Genomic DNA, 23842 nt, shown 5'->3' on the forward strand with positions numbered 1-23842 from the left:
GAAACACAACCTCTATGGCATGCAACCAAAGCGTGCTTGGAACAGAGGCCCACTGCCAATGAATGCTAAATGAGTCTACTAGTGAACCAAAATGTTTGCACTGTGTTTAACACAAAGTCCAAAGGTTGGAAATGCCAAAACAAGCTAGTCATTACAAAATTCTGGGAATGTGATTAGATGGGAATTATGTTGTTTTATTGTTGAAAAGTCTGTGTGGATGTAGAAATGTTTTTTTTTTTTGGAGGGGGGGGGGTGTTAAAGAATAAAACCCATCAATGAACCATTTTGACAACATTCTGACATAAGAACTCATGTGGGAAGAAAATGTCCTGACCAAATAATGGAAGTCCAGAATGAACCCAAAAATCCACATAAAGAACAGCCTGTTCCCAGTATCCTAATGTAAGGTAGGCGTGTTTTCACATGGAGTCCTTTTTAAAAAGAATCTCAGTCCACTTTCATGGAAACTCAGGTAGAAAAAAGACCTCAGTGTTCTTTATCTGATTCTCCCTCCAGCTGCACTGAAACTCAAACTGGCTTCAGTATTTAGAATTGGCGGCTCTTACAGAATTGATAGAACTGCTGCTACTAATAGCAATTTTTATTATGACTCTGCTGCAGGATTTGCTATGGCAACACCCATTTAAAACCCTTGCCCTAAAGTCCCCTTGCTCAAAAGTGCCCTAGCCCTAAAGTCTTCTTGTTCACAAGTCCCCTTGTTCAAAAGTCCTCCTGCCCTAAAGTACCCTCGTTCAAAGTACGAAAAGCAAGGATGAAAGTATATGGATGTTGCCGGGAACGGACAGCGTAAAAGAGGATATTAGAGGTAATGAAGGATCAAAGTCGTAGCATTTCAGTTTAAAACCAGGCTCTCTGGTTTCTGGCTTACCCACGCCTCTGTATGGTTTGTCAGTGGTGATGTGCAGTGATACTGTACACCATTGGCTAACACATTTGACACACACATGGGTGAAATACAAATGAAACTTTGCTGTACATTCTTCATTTACCTTAACTCTATGCTAACTTACATTATGCTAACATTTGCATATGTTTAACAAAGGCCTGTTTGTCCCATTAATGATTTGGATAATCAGACATAAATTTATCTGACAGATAAACTATTCTGTCATCACAGACTTTTTGTGTGCAAAAATATAATTAAGCGCAATTAAACATGCAAGCCAAAACTCAAATTGCAGAAACATGTCATTTAAAAAACAATAATGTGCCCCAGTTGTAAGACTAGTGGTCTGTGGCAATCAGTGAAGGTGAAGGCCAAATACAACCAGCAAACAGACACGGTCCAGATGTTCAGATGCTACCTCTAATGGCAGATAAGTACTAAAGTCTGAGGCATGAGTGACTGTAAGTACACTACTGGGCTCCATGTACTACTGTTGCACCTTTCAGAGACTCTAAGGTTGCCTCAGCGTCATGCTAGAGAGAGAGAGAGAGAGAGAGAGAGAGAGAGAGAGAGAGTTCCTGACCCTGAAGCTTCACCTCTATACAATAAGCTCACCAGTGGGGAAGTAACATCTACAGTGTGCATTTAAATCCCTCTTGACACAAATAAACCCTACAGAAATGGGGATTAAGCTAGTAGTTCCAAATTCGATACATGCAGAAATGCCAAATATAAAAGACTGCATATTGGGGTTAATTAAAATGAATGACACTGAAATTTCGATGACTTTTGTCTAACTGAAGAGTTAAAAAACTGACACAGGAAAATGAGACAGACGTTATAACAAACTGACTTGCACAGGGTAGATTTTATACTGGTGATATGGGTATTAGGGGGAGGCACACTGCTGCATTTCAGTATTAAAGGCTTGTTGGTTCGTGCACAACAGAGGGATACGTAAAAGATAGAGAGAGGGAGCCAGAGACAGAAGAAATGGATGAGGACAGACAGAGGGAATGGAACTGAAAGAGCCGTACCTTCACCCAAAAGCCTGTTTATATTTCTGACAGGGCTTAATTGCTTAATTGTCTTTTCAAAGGTTGCTTCAATAGGTGCTGTTGGATGCAGCACTAGTGTACTCACACAGATGATGTCTTTGCTCAGGCTCTGCTTCAGAACATCTCTACTATCCGTTTAGCATGTACTTATTCTGCCCATATACAAAGGCAAGTGTGTCTGCTCCCAGGTCTACCTAGCTGGTTTTGAACATTCTCCTGTGAAGTGCATTAGAAGACGCATGCATGCGTGTAAAGTGCTATCCATCACAGTTCACACGTGTGTAATTTCATAGTGATATTATGCTCTGGTGCAATTACCCTTTGGCATTATAAGGAATATGGGACATATCTGTTCATATGATTAGCATGATATCCAAGCAAGCCGTGCCTCTCAGCTGGACAGATGCTTAATACAACTAATAGACCACTTAAAGACCACCAGCAAGATCAAATCCCTCATCTGGTTGTTCTGCTTCAGATCTAGCCAGTGGTCTGAGGGATAATCTTTCAAGAATATGCCAGTCCTTTCATGTGCCCTCTTACAGAGTTCCAGAAGAAATGAAGTATTCCATTGAGAATTCTCTTATTGGCATGCCATCTGCACATGCATGCACTTGTCTGGGAAGGAAATGCCGATATGGGGAAAACATCCCAGTAGTCGGATCGACATGACATTACATTACCCTCAAATAATTGCCAGTTAACCCCTTGCAGGTTGCCTACGGCAACTCTGGCTTACTCTGCATTATTAGTTATACAGTAGAGAGTTCAGAGGCCTAGCCCAGGGGCTATCCAGATGGTGGGGAGATTCCTATTTAGTTCACTCTACATTCCCTCTGCTCCCACTTCAGAAACACTGTTTCTGAGCTCACCCTCTCTTGCTCTGTCCTTTCACATGGAAGGCATGCAAAGTGAGCAGCATGAAAGAGTTTGCCCTGAACTCAAACACGAGCAATAATGCTGATAATGTACCCTCACCGTAGATACAGTCCCTGAAGACACAGGCAGTTTACAGTGCAGGGATGGCCCTTAAGCCAAGGTTCCGATTTGGGTCCCAGCTCATGTCATCTGGACACCCGCCTCTAAGCTTTTTTGAAATTGATCTACTGCTATTTGTACATGAAATGGAACATATGACTTAGTATGACAGAAGGTTCTGTTTTAGACCTTTTTTTCAACATCAAAAGCATTTCTCTGAGGCATACAGCCTGTTGTGTAGTTTACTATTAAATAATTGCCAGCCCCAGTGCAATTTCAAAGTTAGCTTTCAATCATAAAAATCAGTGATGAAGTTACCTCTTTTGATCTTGTAAGTCCACAGTTGTCCCAATTCATGTTCTGGAGTCATGATGATTTGATATAATGTTCAGTATGTCTTCTGGGACCCACACATAATGAGACTAGCCAGTCATATCTAGCCTGGGCTCCATTAGTCTGACTGCCTCACCAAACTAAGGTTTTTAAAGTGTTTAGCTTTCTCTGCAAAGTCAGAAACATTGCTCAACTCAACCAGCATTTTAGACCTACGTGTCATATACAACATCTTGAGGATCTCCAACTGAATAATCAATTATCCATAACTGCACACATCTAGGTGCACAGTCTACATTTTCTTAAACTAGCCATGTGCTGAAGTGTGCCAAACTGTGAAGAGTGCTGGCCATGGTACTGAAGTGGATATGAAAGAAACACTTTCTCACAGCTTTCTTTTCAAGCTGCCTCCCGACACCCGAATCATTACGTTATTTTCAACTCAGCATCATATATACTCACGTACAGAGCTTCACAGCTTGTCCATTTGCATAGAATTTAGATTTAAGACTAACAAGTCTTAAGCTTAGGCTGGCCAAAAAGTGTTCCAGGGTGACCTGAGTGAGAAGCATCCAAAACCACAGGCTTGAGTACATCTGTTAGATCTGAGTTAAATGTAATAAGCAAGAGACATGTGGCAAGAGTCATGTTCTCCATCTGACCCCAATGAGCAAAATCACCAGCGTGGAACTAACTGTTACAAAGAATGTCAGCGCAATCCTGAAAGTCTAGTTAGGCCAAGCCAAGCTCGGAAATTACGTTAACATAATTGGTGATGCGTTTTTCCTTTCCAAAAGACAAAATTTCTAATGTCACACTCTGTGTAAACTGTGAAATAACATGATAAGACTTCCATTAATTCTAATAACCAGAGCCAAAGCTAAAATTAGCACACAAATCATTTTTCACAAAATGAAAATCTAGTTAGGATCAATTCCTGCTACAACATGCAAATAAAAGATGAAAATAAATACAGTCTCTTAGTCTATCTATATGTCTGTCTCACACTCTGTCCATTATATCTACCATGTAACAATGAGTATCTACCATACAACAGTGCACATAATTGACAACAAATCAATTAATGCTACATTTACATATATTTTCTTCACTGCCTGTTACAATGTGCCTTCACTATAATACACCTACACAAAAAAAAGGAAGGCATATTTACATGCTCCTTTACATGCTCACTTTTAACAATTAATTATTTTAATCAACACCTTATTGTTTGTCATTATTAGATGGCAATAGCATTTTCTTCTTCATTGTCATCTTCATCATCGTCATTGCCTTCTTCTTCTGCTATAGTTTCATGGTTGCCTGGATTTATGACAACCTGATTGAATTTAGGCCCTGACAGGATAAACCTGTTAGACATCTTCATCCATTAGCCTCTCACATTGTAACCACATCTACCTTATCATCTCCAAACAACATAGCTCTGAAAGGGGACGCCTGAGGTTTTCATTACTGCATTGTGGTCTGGCGGAGAGATAAGGTTGAGAATAGTTTGCTGTTTGACTGACTTTTTTCATTTCCTGACAGCAACGAAAAAACCTATTAGCATACTAGCATTGGCATGTATCAGACGTAGCATCTGGCTCTATGGGAGTGGAGGTAAAACAGAACATAGTTATGCAGCAGAATTCTAGTCCTGTTCTGAAAGCTGTTGAGGTTTTCACAAATGCATCTGGAAACATCAGGGGATGTTGCAGGAATAAATAAAAGAGGAGGCAGAGGCAAATTTAGCATGCTCCTGCCGTGAACAGTTTGAGTGCCATGGCTTTGTTTTTAGCACAATTTGTTCTCTTGTTTCTCAAAGAGCTTTGGTACAAATAGACATCTTATTTCCTTTTTTTCACTACAGAACTTTTTTCCCCTCACCAGAAATTATTATTAAAGTGCAGAGATCTGTGGAAGGTTGACTTTATCTAGCCCACTGACAAAACATTGACACACTATAATGCTCATGGCTTGCAAAATGTCAGAACACTGTCAGACCAAGATCCAGTCTTTCTAAACCCACAACTGACCTTGGTGAGGAGAGTCATATTGTTCCATGTCTTAATTTAACACTATCAACACTATTTGCTTAGAATAGAATGGTATTATCACATTTATTAAATTTACATGCTCCATACCGAGCCAGAACGACAAGACCAGGTGCAAATGAGCTGTTAAAAGCTTAACACCGTGGTACCTGAAATGTGTACCCAAGGGAGATGAACCTACTCAAGGCATCTAGCTCGTGGAACCTAGCTGGCAAATGGCTCACTCTGTGCTCCCCCTCATTGTTTCAATGTAACATGCATACAGAGCAGTGTCTGCTTACACATTTCTGTGCCTCACACATGCTAATAAACTAATAAAACTCCTGAATATGTGAAACTCCACTGAATATGTGAAAAGAAAATGTGTGCAGTGGGAAGTGAACTGAGTTTATGCCCGAAGTTCCAGCGATGCGAGCACAGAGTCGATGCCTTAGCCCATACAGGTGCATGGTAATGTGGTCTCATGGTCCTGCGCTTTGTTTAAAGCCTGCAGTAAGCGTGGCAATGGCAGTAGTTCATCAGTGCTCACACCCCTGGCAGTGAAGTGTCAGCATCTACGTGAAAGCCCTCTAGAGGCAGGTTGAGTTGCAGTAGAGTAAAAAACCCTCAAGCAAGTCTCATTGTCTTCACAGAGGGATGCTCAGCTGGAATGCTCAGTCCTTGAAGGGGATACAAATCTATAATTCACCGTTAGGCAGTGGCCTGACAGGACACAGGGTGGAACTGACAGTGTGCTGAATGCTAAGAACTTCTAAGGGATGTAAAGAGTGAGTGTTTGTTGTGGTGGGCTGGAACATGGGTCAGGGAGGAAGGTTAGGAGCTCTCCTGACTGCCTGACTCGTTTTCTTTGCAAGAAATAACGAAAAACCAGGAACATATGAATTCGATGTTGCAAGTTTAGAATGTCCATCTATTGTTTGCGCTGATTGTTGATGAATTATGAGTCTCCGTTTGGCTGTAATTGTAGCAATGATTGTCTTTATCTGAGATATCACAGTAGTTACAAAAGCTTAAAAACAAAACTAGCAGGTTGGGACATTCACATAGGTCCAGCCAAGCATCCCACAGACTATATGACATCATGCTTCTTCATCAGAAAGTCTCAGATCTACCAAACGACACCACTGAACAGTGGGCCCCCTTCTCTCTGGGTCCCCTGCCAAGTACGAGGAAAGAAGAAGGCGTCTCCTTCGTAATCCAGAACACCCTTTCACCCTTTAGTCTCTTCACTGCTCTTTCATTTATTCATTACCATGCCTGCGAATGTTTGTCCCTGGGAAGAACCCAGCGTCTGTAATTACCTAAAGACTATTCATTAGAGTGGGAGACCCTCCAGACGCCTGTACGACGGGCCAGGGAGTGGAGAGGTACCCTCACGTTACAATCCGCATTCACGCAACAGAGTGGGACTTTCATCCTTCAACCAGGCACAAACTCCTTCTTTTGTGCCGTGTAGAGTGTCAGGTTGGAGCTGTCAGAGGCACTAGCCTTCATAGGGACAGATTCAGAGAGTGAGAGAGAGAGAGAGAAGAGAGAGAGAGGAAGGCAGGAGTGGAGCAAACCCTTGATCTGCCTATAGTGAAGGGTGCTGAGAGCGAGCTGTTTGGAAGCAGAAGGTGAAGGTTTGCGAGCGAGACAGGTTTTCAAACAGATCAAAACTACAGGGAGCCAGGTGCGATCTCAACCAAAGCCGGCTCTGCCAGCTCCATTTTTACATCAGAGGAAGCACCTTACTCACTGTACCAGGAGAATTTGGGCACAAGTTGGCAAAGCTGTAAGATGACAACAAACCAAATAAAGTCGAGCAAAACAAAACTGCCCACATGCGTGGTGATCATTCTTGTATCTTACGCCTTGTAGGAGTATAGTTAATGGTGTTTATGGGCAGTGTAGACAAGTCATCAGTTCTCAGAGTCAGTTATTCATTCAGTGAAGCACTTTCTGCATCATTCTGAACTGGCCACATTAGTAAAAGTGTAAGCTTGAATGTGAGCTCTGCCATCAATGAATCAGAACTCTATCCGAGTGTGGCCTGTTAACAAATCAGAGCTTTATCCGAGTGTGGCCTATTAATGAATCAGAGCTCTATCTGAGTGTGACCTGTTAAAGAATTTGAGCTCTATCTACGTATGGCCTGGTAATGAATCAGACTTCTATCTGAGTATGGCCTATTAGAGAATTCGAGCTCTATCTGAGTATGGTCTGTCAAAGAATTGGAGCTCTGAGTAAGACACGGTAGCAAATCAGAGTATCTGAGTATTGTATGTTAACAAATCAGACCTCCGTCTGAGTGTGGTATGTTAATGAATCTGAGCTCTATCTGAGAGATCTGAGCTCTACATGAGTGTGGCCTGTGGTACAAGCAAAGTGTCCCGCTCTCAGCCAATTGTTTTGTTTCTACTGTACCACATAAATTCTAAGTGAAAAATAATTGTTTCAATATGCTGATGGTATACACAAAATTAGCATCATAGATTTTGTAGCGTAATTATTTAGTAATGATCCTGCATAATTCCTTGATAATGATTTTAGGTCTCGTCCTCAGTCTGCAGTCATGGATATATGCGGAGACATGGGCACAATCAGCATGAATTCACTCTCAAGCCGGACAACTTCCATTTTACCTGTTTTTTGTTTTGTCTGAGCACAGGTCAGTAAGCAAAACAACGTGTTTGGATATTTCAGCGGAAAGGCAGCGAGGAGGAAATACAGGTAGAACGAACACAGTGTGTATTTAGATAATAATTCCTAAGGGAGGAGAAGAAAGAGCCAGTCGACTCCAGCTGTTCTTAAGAGTCATTATTTTTAGCCTTGTTTACCGGGTGGCCTCTCAAACTCCCTCACTCTCCTTCAGCAAAGAAACGGGATGAAGAAGACGAGGAAGGGGCTCAGAGGAATGAAGGCATCATTATAGCATCAGATACCACCTCATTAGGATCAAATCAAGTACCCCCCACCCACTCTCAACCCCATTAAAGTGACAATATAAAGAAGACCATGGAGGGAAGAACGGCGGAGGGAGGTCAGACGCTACGTTACTGACTAGCAGTGACTGCACCACAGTATTTTATTATCATCAGTCTGAATGGAAACTCCTAACTGGCCTGTGGTGGGTCTGTCTGATGCCTTTTCTCGGGGCAACTTAGGCACGTGAGACTACTGCCTGCGCGTCTGAGTGAGATTACGGCCCGTGAGTCACACGTTTGTGCCTAGTTTTGCTTCGTTATGAGGGCATCGTGCCTGTCTGTGTCACAGAGGCGTCGAGGCGCTGTTTCAATCATCGTGTCCCTGTGCAGTGTTTGTCATAGACGTTACACGTATCTGTAGAGAATGCACTGAGCCTTGGACCACCGTGGTGTTCTCTCTCTTTATGTTGCGACAAAGCGCACAGGCTCGGGGGAAGGAAGGATATAAAAGAGGAGGAAAGGAAGGGGAAGGAACGGAGGAGGGTCGCCACGGTAACCGGTACAGTAGCCGCCGAGCAATTACTGAAGGAGCCCATTCACCGCATCACATTCTGTGGGCGGGGCCTCCCTCACAAGCCCTCATTCATCTCAAGAACGGAGCCTTCCTGTCCCCAGGGAGACAGCCGAAAGCACAGCTCACCCCGCACACAGGGGCACTGCCCTGCAGCGCACACACACACACCCACACACACTCACACACACGCTACCCGTGGATGTGTCCAGCTGCACCCGCACACCCGGCACCTCCTCAAATCCGGGTGAGTTGCACGTGCAGGAGTCTCACGTGTGATACAAGCACACGTGCACACACGACCACATTTGGGCGCACACGTAAGTGCATACGCGCGCGAACACGGGACATTCACGTAGGCTTATAAACGCAGTCGTGTTCCGCAGCCCGCTCTCACACCCACACAGAGCACTGCACAGCACTCTTAACAGCCTAAATGTGCAGCAATACAAACTCCGTATTCTTCAGCATGTCCCGGGGGAATTCAGATCCAGACTCTCAGTGATAGTATATTAACTTAAAGAAATATGCTACACTGATTCTTCAGAACTGCTTGAACAGCGATTTTTGCGGCACCCGTGCCGAAGAGAAAGCTGGGTCAAAAAGAACAAACAAACAAACAAAACACTTAGCAGCGTGATATCGAGCGAGACTTCCGTTTTTTTGTCGTTCTCGTTGCCCTGGTATCGGCTGTCATGGGCACACAAGCGCTCCCCCTTTTCACTTCCCCGCCTATTTCAAAGTCGCCCAGCCTTGGAAATTGAAACGGCTACTGCGCATGTGAAACGAGGAACGAACATGTGAACGAATCTCATGCCTGACGCACCCGAGACACCCAGAACGCTAAACGACTCACTCATTCAAAACGAGGACACCCTGTCAACGGAGCGTTTGCTCTACGGAAGACGCCGGCGGGGGCCAGCCGGACCCGGAGGGCTTCCAGCGGCTGCGGGAGTTCGGTGTACTCGAGTGCACCTGGAGGAGTGACCTTCCCGCCAGCTCTCTTCCCGTTCTCTCTGCCGCCCACTCGTTCTGTGACAGATTCATCCCTCCATCCAGTCAGGCTCCGTTCCTCCTTTTGCACGATTCTGTCACGCAGTTACATCAGCTTATCCAGAGGGCAGGAGAAAGAAAGTGAGAGATGAGAGAGAGAGAGCAAGAAAAAGAGACAGAGAGCAGATATCTCATCCGAGGCCCACATTCTGTCCATTCATCGTTCGTCACTGGGGCACGAGTTCATTAAACCAGCCTTACTCAGACCTCTAAACGCCCCTCGGACGCTGAGAGAGCGAGCGTGTGTGTGACTGTGGGCATGTCTGTGTGTTCAGGGAGACGAGGGGATAATTCCTCATAAAGAAGAAGAGGAGGAGCGGAGGAAGGAGCAGGACTGTGCCCTGCCAACCCAGACCAGGAAAGAGACGTTTCATCACAAAAACAGCAGCACTCAAGCCTACTGTGCTGTAACCAGCCTGATTTACCTGAAACCTCCAAAAAGATCCAGCACTTAAACGCGTTCATCCTCAGAACAGCCGATTCATACTGACAATAACCAAGCAGGCTTGTAATGCACTGCAGCGGTCTACATTCCAACACTGAGTCATTTCACTGAGATTATGCCCCACCGACAGGCCATTCCTACCTACAAATAGGTTTTCTTCAGACAGTTTAGCCACTTGTAACATACTGTATAGCAAGCGCACAAACATTAAAAGCCCTTTTTATATCACGTCATAGTCTTTTTTTAGACATCAGCATCTTGACGTGTGTTAATGGGCGTTGCGTGTTGTGCAGTCGTGAAGGACAAATGTGCTTATTGCACAGGGGTCTGCGTTCTTGAACTTTGTGCTTTGTCATTCTTTACACCTCTACTCTGTGTCTTGTGAATGGCCTTCTCCTCTTTGCAGCTATTTTTCTCCAGATAATGCACATCTGCTGTTGACTGGCTGTCAAAAAATGAACAGTGGAAATAAAAATAAGACCACTGTCCTTGAAAAATAGCACTACAAGCACACACACACACACACAACCACACATGCACATACAGACATGCATATACACACACACACACACACAGCAAATGTTATTGGTGAGCTCTTCTTGACAGGCTTTAGCGAGTGGACAATTATGGTAACAGTTACATAACAGTTATGGAGTAAAAGCCTGCAGACGTGTGCTGGTCATTTTAGCACGTTAGCTCTGCTGTGGCCTGTGTACTATAGCACATACATGTGCTCACAGGCTATAAGATCACATGACCCATACACCACTGGCCTTAATGTGCTCCAGGAGAAAACTAAGAATAAACACTCAGTCCCCACAATCACTCTCTAAATAAAGTCCACAAGCCATCTGCCCCAATGCTTTAAGCAGACTGTCACACACCAGGAGAGACTAGCTCTGAGCACTCCACTGCCCTAACTACATTATGTATGAGAACAAAACGATTCAGCCCTAATGAGGATGTGTGTTTGCATGTGTGTGGGTGTGTGTGTGTGTGTGTGTGTGTGTGTGTGTGTGTGTGTGTGTGTGCATGAGCTTGAATAAACAATGTCTTTGATGTGAATGTGTTCTTATGTGAATGGTTGTGTGTTTATATATACTGTGTGTGTGTGTGTGTGTGTGTGTGTGTGTGTGTGTGTGTGTGTGTGTGTGTGTGTGTGTGTGTGTGTGTGTGTGTGTGGATGAGCTTGCATCTGCCATGTATTTGCCTGTTTGTAAGCATGTGAATGGCTGTGTGTTTATGTGTATCTGTATGTATGTGTGTGTGTGTGTGTGTGTGTGTGTGTGTGTGTTTGTGTGTATGTTTGTGTGTGTGTGTGTGTGTGTATGTGTGTGTGTATATTTATATCATCTGTAAGTATGTGTGTGTGTGTGTGTGTGTGTGTGTGTGTGTGTGTGTGTGTGTGTGTGTGTGTGTGTGTGTGTGCGCGCTCATGCACCAGTGTGTGTTGCTCTTATGCTGTTCAGTTTCCACACTGCTCTCATTTTCTCTCTCTTTCATTATTTATTTCTGTCCCTAGCTTCACTTGGCAGTTATTTTGTCAGGTTGTGTGGGAGACAAAATAATTGCCTCTATATTTTTCCAATTGATTTTCTTGTGCAAGTCTAATACAGTGTTCAGGCAGAGTCAGGTGACAGCTCCTGAACACCGGCCCTTTGTTTAGTCCGTCTACATACTTACAGCAGCAGGCTTTAAGAAGTCCTTTCAGCTCTGAGTCTCATTCAAATGTGTGTTTAATGCAGGAATATCCACTTGTTTATTTCATTCGTCACAATGTTTTCATATTTTGTTTAATGACTCATGGCCATTTAAATAAATTAATAAAAAGCCATGTTGGCTATCACTCGTTCTATGCTTGTATGTATACTCACAAACTAGAGTTACAGTGGAGAAAGTCTGAAGCCTTAGGCTGAGTGATAATGATAAAGAATGATTATGTTAAAGATGGGGAAAATATTCCTACAAAAGCTCAGTATGTTGAATCCTGGAGACCACAAGGAGCACTCCGGAATCTCATGCACGCGGTTACACACACACACACACACACACACACACACACACACACACACAACCGTGTGTATCACAGTTCAGACAAACCACTTAAGTCTTATGTGGGGGATTCCTCCTGCCTCGTGTCTGGCTGGCCAGCCGACTGGCGATTAAAGTGAGAGCAGGCAGCTTCATCGCCACACAGTGGCCAAATATACACCCTGACTCTGGAGAGGCCGAAAACCAGGCCAACTGCTAAGGAAACGGCACCCAGGACCAAGAGGGAAAAGGAGAGGAAGAAGAAGATGAAGGAGAAAATGAACGGCCCTCTCGGCAGCCCACCTCTCCGCCTCCTCTCCAGGGCCCGAGAAGATGGAGGGGAAAATGAGAAAGAGAGAAAGAGGGGAACGAGAGAAAGGAAGAGGAGTAAAAGCCAGGCATGGGAATGGCTATGGGTCATCACGCTAGGCGGAGGGGCAGAAAGGTGTTGACACGTCGAGGGCAAGGGCGCACTCCCAGAAGGGAGCACGTTGGAAGAGAGGGCATCAGAGCAGAGCACACTCTCCCCCTGCCCCCAACGAGAGGCCAGAACCGGGAAGGTGTCCACACGCACATCCCTGCTGTCACCACACACACCTCTCTGGTTCCCGGCCAGAGATACGTTAGGCGGGGGTGGGGGGAATTAAGATTGAAGCTCGACGCTTTCAAAGTTCAAAATGAATGCAGAGTGAATCTCTGTGTGTGTGTGTGTGTGTGTGTGTGTGTGTGTGTGTGTGTGTGTGTGTGTGTGTGTGTGTGTGTGTGTGTGTGTGTGTGTGTGTGTGTGTGAGTAAGATGGAGTGTGCGAGGAAACGGGGGCGGTTGAAGACATACAGTAAGACAGATCTCAGCCCCAAAAAGTGGGCATTATGTAAGTGATTATGAAAGGGGCTAAGTAGCTAACTTTCCATTCCTTCAAGTCCTCTCGTTCCGGTGGTGTGATGCCTTTGTGATGTGCCTCAACGCAGTTAATGGCCTCTGTTTTGACACAACCGTTCGTCTCTGCTGTGGCCATTCAAAATGTCCTGTGTGGGAGTAGTCAAGGACCTGGGTCCTTTCCTGTCCTCACGGAGCTCCGTGGGCACATCCTGCTACATCCGGCTTGTGCGGTCCACGTGCTTGGTCAGAGCGTGCAGGATAAAATGGCAGTTTCACATTGCCAGATTAAGCGTGATTGTAGTCTGAAGGCCTGAATGCGGATTTGATTGAAAAAAATCTGTATACGGAGTGCAGCTGAGATTAAAGATGGGGACTACAGGTTTGTACTGAAGACACTGCGGTAAGTCTAAAATGAGCACCTCCACCACAGCTGCTGATTGCCTGTCTACAGGCCTTGCTGAACAGTGACAGTCGAATTCGGGGTGTGAAGACATGTAGCCGGAAATGTATGTGTGTTCTGACTCCCTGTGTGTTTGTGTGTGTGTGTGTGTGTGTGTGTGTGTGTGTGTGTGTGTGTGTGTGTGTGTGTGTGTGCTCTAGGACTGATTGACAGGTCTTTTCCTCCCGCCTGACACATACTGAGAGAGTGGAAAATACAGGCGAGAGAGAAAACATCAGGGTTGGATTTTCTTACTGAGCATCTGTAGGGGCAAGAGAGAGATAGAGAAAGAGAGAGAGAGAGAGAGAGAAAGAGAGAGAGAGAGCGAGAGAGAGAGAGAGAGGAGGGAGAAACAGGGGGTGGACGTTAGCCGCTCATGATTTGTCGGTAGTTTCTGAAGCGAAGAAGTAAACACAGATCAGCCTGCCAGACATCAGGCCACAGAGAGAGAGAGAGAGAGAGAGAGAGAGGGGTGGGGGGGGGGGGGAGAATGACGTAGTGAGCGAGACAGGAGGGAATAGAGCGTGGCAAGTTTTAGTGATGTAGGCGGCTTCCCTCATTCCTGTGAGAATTAGAGCAAAGCCCATCCACCCCCTCTCTCTCTCTATCTGTCTCCCCCTCTACCTTCCCCTGTCCTTCTCCCTCTCTCCATCTGCTCTCCATCTTCTTCCCTCTTCCTCTGTCTGCCTCTTTCTGTCTTTCTCTCCCTTCATTTTTCTCCTCACACCCTCATCGCAGGACCAAAGCCCAGGAGAAATTAGTCCCCTTCACTTATGCAGAAGCACCGAACAAAAGCTGGACCTGCTTTCTGTCTCCTGACTTATGATTCCGCGCTGGCTCTGAGAATTGATGGTGCCTCCAAAAACAGCCACCCCTCTGTGGTTTATAAAGGAACAATAAAGTTTGCATGAAAAGACATGGTGCTTAGCAAATGAGTGCTAACACTGTGCATATGGTGTCTGTGAGCCCTTCACTCTAATTTTCACTTTTCCACTGTCATGGATGGGGGGGGGGGGGAAAGGTGTGATTAGCTGACAGATGGATTAGAAAGTTTCAGGGGCTGCCTTTGACAGAGCACAGGCGCTCGAGCCACTGCAATGACGATGGGCTGAACATGAGACGACGTCCTAAGCTGAGGTCTGTTGTAACCCGTCAGTTTTAGAAAACTACAAAACATTTGTAGTCCTCTGATGACAGCTGGTGTGTGTGTAGTGTATTTTGCCAGTGCTAGCTTTTCAAGCATTCTCCTTCTACTGTCACCGTGTCTGATGTCTAAGCTTCATCTATTCTAATCTCAGCATACAGCTATCTCCATACACATGAGAGACAGGACAAAGCAAGCTAGATCAAACGACAGAGGGCCCAAAGTTGCCCTGTGGCCACTCCGCATCCCTAACACGCATGTGTGTGTGTGTGTGTGTGTGGGGACGATAGCGAAAGCGAAATATCTCCACATCCGTTTCACATTCCAGCACTGTAGTGTAGATGAAGGCTCTGTACAATGAACCCATGGGCTCGTACGGGGCTGCACTTCTTTTGATGGGGCCGCCTTTGAAGTCTGCGCAGCCCTTTCAGAGAATCATCTGACAATGAGTAAGTTGAAGACTCTCTCTGTTAGGTCAGAAAAGGAGCGCTAGCAGGCGGTGGGGAGAGGGAAGCGATCCCCTTTTCCTCTGCCATCTTATTTATTAGACATGAGAGGGTCAAAACCCGCCGCAGGCACTCTTTCCAATCTGTCAATGTTTTCGCTCTTTTTTTTTAACCACACCCACCTTTTTTTTCTTTTTTTTTTTTTTTGCCCAGGACGTGATGGCCTGGCTTTGCTGCAGAAGGGAGGCGTGGACCTTTAGAACAATTCTGCACTTTTTCACCCAATAACTCATCCAATAACAGCCAGAACCGGGACACACTGGCCCCAGACTTCCCTGATGAAGAAATAACAAGCATAAATAAATAAATAAATAATGGAGAAAAATAGGGCTTACTGCCAGAGCCTGTAATTGCAATTTTCAGCCTGAAATTGTGGCCTAATGATTGTGTAGAGATTGGGAGGAGGCCGACCAATGTGGATGAGGTATAGAAACACTGCCTGAGAGAGGAGGAAAGAGAAGGGAAGAGAGTGACATCGAGAGCTGATGAGAGAGGAGGAGAGGAGAAAAGAGGGCAAGAGAGTGAAAGAGGGAGCTGGTAACAGGAGGAAATAGGGTGAGAGAGAGAGAGAGTGTGTGTGTGTGTGTGTGTGTGTGTGTGTGTGTGTGTGTGTGTGTGTGTGTGTGTGTGTGTGTGTGTGTGTGTGAGAGAGAGAGAGAGAGAGAGAGAGAGAGAGACAGAGCCGTCAAGAGGGCAAAAGGAAGGGCCAGGCGGAATCCCTTTCCCTTTTTTACTGGAACGAGTGAGCCACATGACACCTACATGTAGAACACAAGGAAAGGCCGTGCCTCCATGGAGCAGGGCGGAGACCGTGGACAAGCTGGTCTCAGAGCTCGCGGAGACGCAGCAGGGGTATCTGTGGAGGGCTGCGGAGGGTTGTGGAGGGCTGGGCTGCGGGCCGTGCCAAAGCCCTACGGCTCTGCTCTGAGGCCAGCAGAGCAGCCACAGCTCAGAGCACCTGGTGCTCTGAGCGCCGGGAAGCCTGGCTTCAGAACGCTCTCACCACAACCAGCTGCATTCTGGGACTGGGTTTGTGGCATTTTTGTTGAAGCTTTTATGTAGACTTTAAAGAAGGCTTGATTTTACCTATGATTATGGTTAACATTTATATGTGATAAACTGAATGGAATATCATATTTCGCACAGTTTGAAGAGCAGCAATATGCCTAGTTTATGTTATAAGATTGTCCTAATCAAGAATAAAAAGTGGTACAAAGCCTTTAAAATTCTAAAATTCATTCCATTACTCCCTTCTTTTAAATCCACTATGACAAATCTGCAGAATTTGTATTCACCACAGTGCGGCCGGCGGCTGGCACAGGTGCACTGCTGTCTGCTCCGCGCTTTTTATGAAGCACTCCTTACTTTATATATTTATTTATATTTATTTATATATTTACTTTATATATGCGACAAATATGGAACTATATTTGAGGGGAAAAAAATAAAGGCAAATCCACCCAAAAGGGAAATGTATTTCTGATGAATAAAGGAGATTATAATTCTAAGAAAACATCTCTATACTAGTACTAGAGATAAATGAACTGCAAGGCTCCAAATGTGTGTTGGACTCCAATCTGTCCCATGACAAGAATGGGAGCAATATTTGCCAACCCGGTGCTGGGGAGGGGTGGAGTCTTATGGTAATATGACTTGCTCTTTTGAGTGACATATTGAAAATAGGTCCAGAGGGAGCAGAAAGGAGTGGTGATGGAGAACCCGCCCCAAGCAATTTCAGTGACTGTTTACACGCCGATCACAACAATGCCACCTAACCACAGTGTGATTGGCCTTGGGGCAGCACTGGGTTATACGAAGACGATGGGGTAGACAGCTAAGCAGTTCACCATGTCTTAGTGCAATACTGCTGTAACACCTCCTACCGGTAAACTGGTCGCCATGCTGAAGAAAACAGAGGAAGTAGACATCTCTGTCTACATGCAAAAGAAGGGGCAAGCAAGAAAGAGGGGGTGGAATGGGGAGGAGAAAAGGAGAGAAATATAATTCAGCAGTTTAATCTCAGAGTAGCACACAGCACCAAGAGTCGGGGTGCTCTCTCCTTACACGTCGAGAGAGGCAGGGCCTTCCGAGGGCTCCCCGGCAACCAATTTGTTTGTTTGTTGTCACGGCATTTCGTTTGGTTACCATTCATTGCGGCGTCCCCCCACTCGGGCACGCTCTCTTCGGCGGCGTCTATATAACACGGAGTCCCTCCCTCCGTCTCGCCCCCCTGCTCTTCCTCTCTCATCATCTCACGTTCTCTCTCTTCCTCCACCTGCCTCTCACTCCCCACACCTTTTGGTTTTACTATGCAGAAGCTTCCACTCGCAAACCCTCGGCCGGCAAAGCCATCTCGCTTGCTGCAAAATCCAATCAGACGCTGAGCTGGATCTCACGGTTTGTTCGCTGAAGTTTGAACCAGAGTTTGTTTCTGTCCAAGAAAACAAAAGTTCTGTGGTCCAAGTGTTATGTGTGCAGAGTTATTACACTCTGAAACCAGCATTGTAAATCCCACCATTATAATACTGTGAACCAAATCTGCTTTGAGAAGAAATTAATTTGATTTAGACATCAAATGAACTCCGGTTTGGTGCAGGTGTGAAACCCCTGATAGCGTACAAGCTAAAAACGGATTAATTAATTTTCACGTGATGATTTGTAAAAGGCTAAAATATCAACTAATAGAATTTATAAACTGATATCACGTTCAGCCTTCAACCGAGAATGCGCGCGCTACTCTAAACCTTCATCTGTTTGGAAGGCGCGAGCTCGCACGTCGCCTCACTCCACCGCTCTCATCCAGATGGCTCGCGCTGGTGTGTTCAAGCGCATATTGTGATGTTGGGGAGGCGCTGTTGTTTGTTTCACGCTGAGAAAAGGATAAGCCCCCACTCTTATGAGCTGTCACGGCTCAGGCGGTTGGCAGGCGCTACACCCACGACGTCCGGGCACGTTGCTGGGGGGGGGGGGGGGGGGTGCGGCAGTTGTCTCTGACTGGAGCGCAACGGCGTGGATGCAGTTTGCCGACTCCATGCTGCACGGGGCTTGAAGGAGATGCCACATTCCGGAGGATCCGGGCTTTGAACCGAAAATCCAGTTAGCTTTTTACTTCCATGCCTATGAACTGTTCTAGCCATAACCTAGTATTGAAGACGATTTGGTGTTATTTCGCTTTAAAGGCATGCGATTTTCTGTTGAATGGAAAAGTCGGGTCAGCATGGGATCCGCGTTTGGATCAGCATTCAGACACAATCTCAACCGCAGTCTGGTGTAACGTCGCTGTGTGACATGACCATGAAAATGTGCGCGTTTTAGCGTTGCACAAGCGATCTCTGGAAGAGAAGACTTGGGTGTTTTCTCTTTGTCACTAGCATTGCTTTTGTATGCCGCTTAAACATCCCAAAAAAACCGCACAGTCCGTTCAGAGTCCAGTTGGACACGGTGACGGTCTAAATCGCGGAGCTGGGAGGCTCGAAGACAACGGCACATACATCCGGTCTTGGCCCCACTCACCGACACAAGCATGCAAACCAATATCCCCGAATTAGCGCCTCTCAAATTCAATAGCGGGCTAAAGGGTAAGGACACCGGTGCTTCGCTGTTCTCCTGGAAACAAAACACGCTGGATATGCCGCTCGCACCTCATCCTCATCTCAGCTCACCTCTGCAATAAATCATCCGCCGTCTCATGCATGCAAACTAATCCTGGGCTACGCTCGCTGCAAGCCAAAGTCGCCCCGAGCTTTGAACCAAAATCTGCCTGCGCAAGGAAAGTCTCGTCTTGGCCTTTATGGGAGAAATGAAACAACTTGCTGGAGCGAACTGGGCCGCCATGCACAACCCCCCCAACAGCAGCTTCTCAAAGGAAGCTCCCATTCCACCTGTTATCCTCATTTTCCGAATGCTTCTGAACTTAAAAACAAGTAAAAGTCTCGTTTCATCCGTGTAGAGGGCTGATAAAGTGACTTGTCATCCCATTAATGTTAACGGGCGCTGCGTTGACCTGTCTTGGCAGGCAGATGGGAGAGGTCCACCCACACATTAGTCTGCCGTCCAGCACGCACCCTACCTGTCCCGAGCTCAGCGGGACCCCAGCGTTGAGCCTGGCAATAGCTTCATCCGAGGAGGCTGGAGGTAATTGGTTTAGCACATCTTGAAAAAGGACTGCAAAGCACCACTTATTAAAATGACAGGCGACCCCATATTTAGAGTGCTAAGTAATCAATATAAACAAGATTTATATTGTTAAACGGACAGAATCATCTATTCAGAAACAGGACTAATATTAGTTATTCGATTTATAACTAACATAATATAGTGTGTGGTTAATAAGGGTTTTTTTTTTATATTTTGTTATGCACTAAAAAAGGACACACATATTAATCACTAGTTACAACATACCATATAGATCACTATAGCCCATCTCAAACTGATGATCAGATCATAACTTTTGATAAGAAATCCATCAAGGCCTTTTCAGAAAGAAAGAAAGAATGAAAGAAAGAAAGAATCCTGTATGGGTCCTTTGCTCTACCCGTCAGCAATTCCCACAAATAACACGCCACAATAAAACCATCGGCCAGCAGACCCACAGGCGTTTTCAAGGGCTGCTGACGGCGATCTATAAAACACTGTAATGGGTCACTTGTCACGGGGTGTGAAAGAGAAGATATACGGCACCTTTCCCCCCGCTGTCTCGACACTGCAATTAATCAAGGGCGAATAGTATCAGCGCGCAACAAGAGCCGTAAGGTTATTACCGGCACTGTTCCGCTGGATGAAATGCGATGATAGCGCTAATTGCGAAAAACAGCTGACCGCACACAAGCCAGGGAAAAGGAAGATGAAGGACAGATGAAGGAATGGTGGAAGAGTGTGGCGCGTGTCACAGCAGCAGACGGAAAGTACAAAGCAAGTGAAGCCATGCCTAACGCTTCTGACAAGATTAAGTGGGGGTTTCCTCATCTGCACATTATTATTATTATGAGGTTTTGTTTATTTTTTTGTATTTTTTTCCTTAGGCTACTATTATTAATAATGTCACTTTGCTAAAGCTGTTCTTATCGATTTGTTATTCAGTGTCTGAAGCTGAGACCGAAGCTGAGTTTTTGCAATGACAAATGTAAATTTTCCTTGAGGGCCTACAGTACATATGCAGATATTTGCCTGACTAGCCCATGAGTATTCGGTACGGTATTCAGTAGTTTCTTGATAGTTAATGCAAACGTGTTCTTGTGCCCACGTCCATTAAAGATTTGGGGAATGACGGTACTGCTCTTGTCAGGGAATCTTTCAGCGGTTAACACTTTGGGTTATGTTTTTCATGGTTTGAACATTTCATCTGGGGCCATCTTCATTTGCACACAGTAATCAGCAATACTAAAAGCTCTACAACCTCATGTGCCTCTATGCCAGCTCTTTAATCTCTGCGGCCACTCTAATCAATGCCAGCATCATCACCTTTGTTATCCTCATCAGTGATCACAGACAAATTTCTATCGCCATCAAACTATGATGGTGCAGTAACTGTCTGACGTAGCAGCGTTAATAATGTGTTGGCGCTCCACACCTGCTGTGATATTGGACTTCCACTCATCGTTTTGTCGAAGTGAAAGTACGCCACAGTGTTGCGTTACTATTCAGTTATAACCAGTTATTTTTTTAAAGCACAGAATAACAGGCTGCACTAAAATGCGTAACAATTCTTAAATCTTAGATCTTGTGTTCTCTTTAATGTGAACATAGCATTCCAGTCTAATAAATTCTTTGAAGTATGCATTCAAACAAGATGCTTTGAGGTTTTCGAAAACGGGGTTTTGCGGATCGTTTACGGTGCATGCAAATATCCGGATATTCCGATTGCTGGATTTCACATCATTAAACCAAATCAATGAATCTGAAATAACTACTATATAACTAACTGGAAAAAGAACGTGCGTACCTGTCGTTGAACTGTTAATAAAAATGTGGAAATAGCCGTCTCATTTGCGTTCCATTGTCAAAGAAAAAAACCCGACAGTGTCAAAGGTTGAGCATTTCCTTTGCGCAAAAACGTTCCCAAGAAAAGCATCACCTACAGGTATAACAGGGTGTATCTTATTTATTGCTTTCTAGACCTGTATTTAATTGGTGCAAATGTTATCTACAATTAGACTTCCACGCTCCTCCTTGGCAAAGGCAAAGTTCCTTCCCGCACGCGAGCCTTGGCAAAGTTCCTTAGACGGCGCGCGCTGTCTCCAAACTTCCCCGCCGGATGAGAGCGCGACTTTGGATGACCAATTACGAAGAGCTCTTCAGTCCCAATTATGTGATAGAGAGCTCAATTACGCAAAATCCCTTTATCCATTTCCGCCCTCTCGTCTGGTACTGAGAGTGTAGCTTCGGCTGCTTGAGTCATCTACGGAAGCGACGTGTTAAAAATGTTGTAGCCGGAGTTCTGGTGAGACCGGAAGGCAGGGTTCTCGACTTCTCGCCTCTGAAGTGTTCGGCACTCCAAGCATCTGAATGAAACACTAGGGAGATGCGTGCGCTCCTCTGTTATGTAGTAAAATGGCACCCCTCAGTGGTGAGCTCGGTAACGTCTTCGACCTGGTAAGATGCTTGTGCATAGAAAGTTAATCGTTAATATCAAATTTCGGAGGAAAGCCTTTCCAGCTTGGATATAAAAGCGCTACTGTCTCATAATCAGCAGCTTGCAGTGATAATAACGTTTGTACAAGTCCTGTGTCAGGACAGGTTGAAGTTGAAGTTGAAACTGAAAAATTTCCTGACATCTCTGTAGGATCTGCAGTTAAAACAAGAATGCACGACATTATTTTCAGTGTTGCCAAGCCCTCTCTTCACCTAGGCACCGCCTAGACCATTAGCTACTGCCCTGGAAAGGTTTCCATTTTGGTAACATCATTACATCTGCCTGCCTTGGCCTTTTTACCTCCATAAGGCAAAGGCGAGAGAGCAATCAATAGGGCCTGAGATTGCTTGAGGTGATGGTACACACAAGCGTCACCTTTAATGACCAAAGGAAGAAAGTGTTCAGGCATTATATACGGTATCATCCCTCTCGTCACTATTGCCAGAGTATAATAAAATATATATACTGTATATATATATACACTGCATATACTATATTTATACAGTGTATAAATATAGTATACATGTGTTATATTGTTATGTTATGTGTTGTGTTATATTGTATTATATTATATTATATATTATTATTATATATATTTTATTATATTATCATATAATATCAGAGCTATGCTAAGTTTGGAGTTATTTCATTTTTATATTGAAAATGTGTTATTATGATTATAGTTTACCAATGTGGTTTCAGATTAGCTGTGAACTACACCTCCTAGCAGCATGTCCCTATGCCTAATACAGCTTCATTTGAGTATTATGGGATGGAGCGGGAAGATGAATGGGAAGGAGGTGCTTGAATCTGGGGCCAATCTGTCCTGCTTTACCGCTGATGGATGATAGCGCATGTCATTACATTATGTAACCCTTGCTCAGAAGGGGCTTCATCTTCACCTGCCAAGCTGCGATCTGCACAGAAATGGATGACTGCACACCCAGATACAGCCCTAAAGGATGTGGCCATCCTTGACAGGGTGGGGAAAACTGCAGTGATTCAGTAACAGGCTGCAGTAAGCCACCTGTGAATTCCTGAGACACGCTGTCTCCAGGTGTTCAGCACCACCCCCCCCCCACCCCCCCCCACCCCCACCCCATCTTCTGATGAGAACACTGGAAATAAACCTGCTGTCTTCATATGAGGATTTTCCTTTGAAAAAAATTTTCATTGTATATGAAATTGAATGAAATTTAAAATGCACACAACAATGCTGAAAACTTAGGCAAGATGGATGGTTGGTTTCTTATAGCTGTAAGGTAGCACTCTCCCCATCATGAAGGACCAAATATCAGGACGCAATTGATTTTGTGCGGACATGTTAATCATGTCCAGCAGGCAAACCAAGCCAGGCAAACACATTGGTGTGAGGCTGTATTAAACCTATAGCTTCTGCTTGCACTGTTTAATAAGACAGATTAAATAAGAAGCACAGTCCCCATTCTCCTGGGCTCCTGTGTCAGCTCAGGTCAAAAATCACCTGTGAGAAGTAATGGAGCATTCAGAGACGTCCTGTGTGTAGAACAGGTTATCTTGGAACGGCGGGCTGTGCTCATGAACACCGTGTCCTCCTGCTGAACCTCCGCTTGTCTTTTCCATTTCCATAAACTTAAAGGCGATGGCTTTATATATACTGAAAAAAAGATAAGTGGTACGAGAGAAAGAGAGGGAGAGAGAGAGAAAGAGAGGGAGAGAGAGAGAGAGAGAGAGAGACCTGTTGCATTATGTGACCATTAAGTATAGTCCATGTTGAATAATTGATACAGCCCTGCCCAGAGGCCATTACTTCCCCCTTTCTCTCTCTCTCATTCTCTCTCTCATTCTTTCCCTCTCTGTGTCTTTCTCTTTCCCCTTTCTCTCTCTCATGCTCTAACACTCTGTCTCTTTTTCTCTAACTCTCACTC

At 45.0% G+C, this 23842-nt stretch overlaps 1 protein-coding gene across 1 annotated transcript in view; it reads right to left on the reverse strand.

The window, feature by feature from the left end:
* The window catches only part of tafa3a (TAFA chemokine like family member 3a), a 65736-nt gene that overhangs the window by 40114 nt on the left and 1780 nt on the right, over positions 1–23842 (reverse strand). Inside the window, exon 2 of the mRNA XM_077014201.1 lies at positions 23419–23571. Coding sequence (XP_076870316.1) covers positions 23419–23543 — 125 coding nt within the window. The 5' untranslated portion in view covers positions 23544–23571. The remainder of the gene's footprint in view (positions 1–23418; positions 23572–23842) is intronic.

The sequence above is a fragment of the Brachyhypopomus gauderio genome, chromosome 8 (assembly GCF_052324685.1).
Source record: "Brachyhypopomus gauderio isolate BG-103 chromosome 8, BGAUD_0.2, whole genome shotgun sequence".
Taxonomy (NCBI): Eukaryota; Metazoa; Chordata; class Actinopteri; order Gymnotiformes; family Hypopomidae; genus Brachyhypopomus; species Brachyhypopomus gauderio.